Below are 2,961 nucleotides of genomic sequence, written 5' to 3' on the forward strand. Positions count from 1 at the left end.
TCCAAGCCAGTTGAAGCAGGCAGAACTAGATAGCGGTGGGCTCACTGCCTACCACCCAAACCAATTGCTTCCTTGCACGAATCATTTACCCTTCCAACATCTTATCCTCAGAAAGAGAAAGAAGCTCCTGGCTTCCTTTCTGTCCAGTGCCAACAGCAGCTCAGCCTTTGCTGCACCTCTTTGTGCTAGCAGGACATGGCCACATTTGTGCTGGGACAGGTCTTGCTGAGGCCACTAAAGCACAAGTGGGACATTAAAGACACAGAACTATATAAGAGAATTTTCCGCTGTTCAAATAGAACAGGACAACCAGAAAGGTTTACTGTTCAAACAGTTTATTATCAACTCTGTTAGGTTGTGGCTATCAGACTTTATATCCATTCAGTGCTCCAGGAGGCTCTAGAAGCATGGGAGCAGCTGCCAGTGGAGAGGGATGGGCTTCAGCTGACACCTGCATCTCCTTCCATACTGACCATCTGGGCTTTTGGAGGGGCCTCTCATCCAGGCCTGCTGCACACAGGGCTCTCTGTTTGAGGGCAGCTCTCCTTTTGCACATTCCCAGCAGCCAGGGATGTGCTCTGTTGAAGCTGGGGTTATAGTAGTAGAGGATCTAAAACAAGGAGAAGAGTTAGTTGCTACTATTCCAAGACTGGAAAAACCCAAGATACAAGAACTAGGACTCTGAATTGCAAAAGAAGAGCATGACTAAGGAAAAGGACTTTGAACTTAAATATGCAACTTAAAGCTCAGGCTAAAGCATTATGTGGCCATTGTGTTCAGCCATCACAACTGAGGTTTTGCCCTCCCGGAGGCCAAAGCAAAACAGCTGCTTTCAAAAATTAAATATGACTATTTCTCAGCAGCTTCAGTGCAGATTGAGTAGGCAGGAAATCCCATGATCCTTGGATGCATCTGCTTGGCATTGGGCAGGTGCCACAGGAAGATTTAATACAGATTTAATACAGCAAGACACAGAGCACAAACATTCAGAGAAACCAGATTACACTGAGTCTGTCTGTCCCTTAAACAGGTTCAAATTCAGTAGCTCTCACTGAAATGTATCTTATTTGCATTTCTGCTAGTCAGAAAGACTCTCTCAAATCTGCCTGAGCACAGGCTGAGAAAGGAATGAAAACCAAACCACTCACTCCCATCCCCACCTCTTCTATGGCAAGGCCTTATTTGCTGTGAAGGTGCCTCTCCCCCCAGATTATCACAAGCATTAGTAGCTGTGCAGAGCAGCTGCTGTACCTGGCTGTGAGCAGAAGCTGCTGCTTCCTCTGATAGGAATTCAGGCAGGGAGGCAGATCTTTGGCAATCCCGCTGCACTTTGGTGAATCCATAGAGGTTCAGCTGGCGAATGACACTCCTGATGTGCTGCGTGTTAAAAACCTGCTGGCAAACTCCCCTGCCCAGCACCTCCACCTCAAAGAGATCCTTGTTGATGGCCACACATTTTCCACCTTCACTCCACCAAATGGACCGAAACTGGTCACTTTCCAGCATTTTCCAAAGCTTCTCTGGAAAGCAGAGGGGCAAGAATAGATTGCCTTTGCCTGTGCTCTCACTGGAAACAGCAGGAGCTCCTTTGGTCTTGTGTGTGTCACTGCCATTCCAGATGTCCTGCTCGTCCTCCATCACTTGTATGGCAGTGTCACAGGGCACAATTCCCCCCTGTCCTGGAAGGCCAGGAGCAGCCATGTCAGCCCACTGCCCCAGTGCACCTGGAGCAGAAAGGGCTGGTGTTTCTGGGGGAATCAGCTTGCTTTTCTATTCTCACAGGTGGCTTGAAGCTTCCCTCATTGGCCATTGCCCTGCACAGCCATACCTCGTTCTCCCAGTCAGTGGGCAAAAGCCAACTGGCCACGGCTAACTGTGGGTTCCAATAAATATTCTGGCATATCACCATGGTGCCTGTGCTCTGGGGACACTGCAGGTGATATCTCAGTGATGGTTGCCACTGATCTCACCACTGATCTCAGTGGTGCCATGGCAGTGGGAGCAGCCCAAGCAGAAACTGCTGAAGGGAACTTGTTTCTCTGTCTGGTGGGAGCCCAGAGCCCAGCAGTGCCCACAGAGCTGTCCTGAGGGGCTGTGGGCAAGGAGAGGCCTGGGCCATGTCTGGCTGCACCAGGAGTGGGTTCCTAGGGAGGAGCTGGGATAGCTGCAGCCTCATCCCAGGGCCCTGTTTGGGGACATTTCTGGCTGGGCCCCTCTGACACCTGCAGAAATGTCCTTGAGGATATCAGAGAGAGAGGGGCCAGCCCAAGGGACTGCACTAGGCTGCACAGGGGGAATGTGGGAAAGCCCAGCCCTGATGCCAAAGGCGGAGGCCAGCCAGGGCCTGGCTGCTGGGTGGTGGTGACAGAGATGAGGCATTCCAGACATTCTCCAGCACAGCTGGGAAGTGGGGGAGCAGCTGCTTGTCAAGCTGTACAGGGTCTGCATATGCAGGGATATGTGTTAGGGGTTAGCTGTGTTACCTTGGCAAGCACAGGCTTTCTGTGAGCAGACACCTGTGTGTCCTGTGCAGGAGCTCCTGTGAGCACCTCCTTCTCCATGCCAGCAGTGGTTCCCTGGACAGGCCAAAGATCTTGGCAGCTTCCTGAGGGGCAGCTTTCCTCCAGCTCCTCATCCAGGCACAATACAGCTGGGGTTCTTTTTTTTGTGGCTCACTCTTGGCTTGTAGCCTTCCAGCACCTTGGGATGGTCCATCTTAAAGCTGGGCTATAACAGAGCTAGAAAGTGCAGAGAAGAAGGAAGAGTTAGTTGTAACCAGTTCAAGCCTGAAAAACAAAAATACATAAGGACTAAGACTTTAGTCTTGGCCAAAATCCAAACCTAGGCTGGCTCAGATGTTACAATATGGTTCTATTAAGTGATAACCAGCCCTGAGTTTTTACCTGAGCAAGTCCACAGAGCTGTCCTGAAGGGCTGTGGGCAAGGAGAGGCCTGGGCCAT

At 50.8% G+C, this 2,961-nt stretch overlaps 1 protein-coding gene across 1 annotated transcript; it reads right to left on the bottom strand.

Annotated features, from left to right (window-relative positions):
• Window positions 1–364: 364 nt before the first annotated feature.
• LOC131563225 (heat shock transcription factor, Y-linked-like) lies at window positions 365–1,701 on the bottom strand. The gene is made up of 2 exons (XM_058813162.1): window positions 1,252–1,701; window positions 365–610 (listed from the first exon to the last, which is right to left on the bottom strand). Exons 1-2 carry the CDS (start codon window positions 1,699–1,701, stop codon window positions 365–367), a joined length of 696 nt encoding a protein of 231 aa, XP_058669145.1.
• Between the last annotated feature and the right edge of the window lie 1,260 nt (window positions 1,702–2,961).

Source organism: Ammospiza caudacuta, chromosome 12, assembly GCF_027887145.1.
Source record: "Ammospiza caudacuta isolate bAmmCau1 chromosome 12, bAmmCau1.pri, whole genome shotgun sequence".
Taxonomy (NCBI): domain Eukaryota; kingdom Metazoa; phylum Chordata; class Aves; order Passeriformes; family Passerellidae; genus Ammospiza; species Ammospiza caudacuta.

Bases quoted from the DNA above. Each gene is read 5' to 3' on its own strand.
- LOC131563225 (XM_058813162.1), bottom strand. From the start codon at position 1,701: ATGGCTGCTCCTGGCCTTCCAGGACAGGGGGGAATTGTGCCCTGTGAC. The intron at 611-1,251 runs GTACAGCAGCTG...TCCTTGTTTTAG, and splicing joins CAGCTTCTGCTCACAGCCAG to ATCCTCTACTACTATAACCC.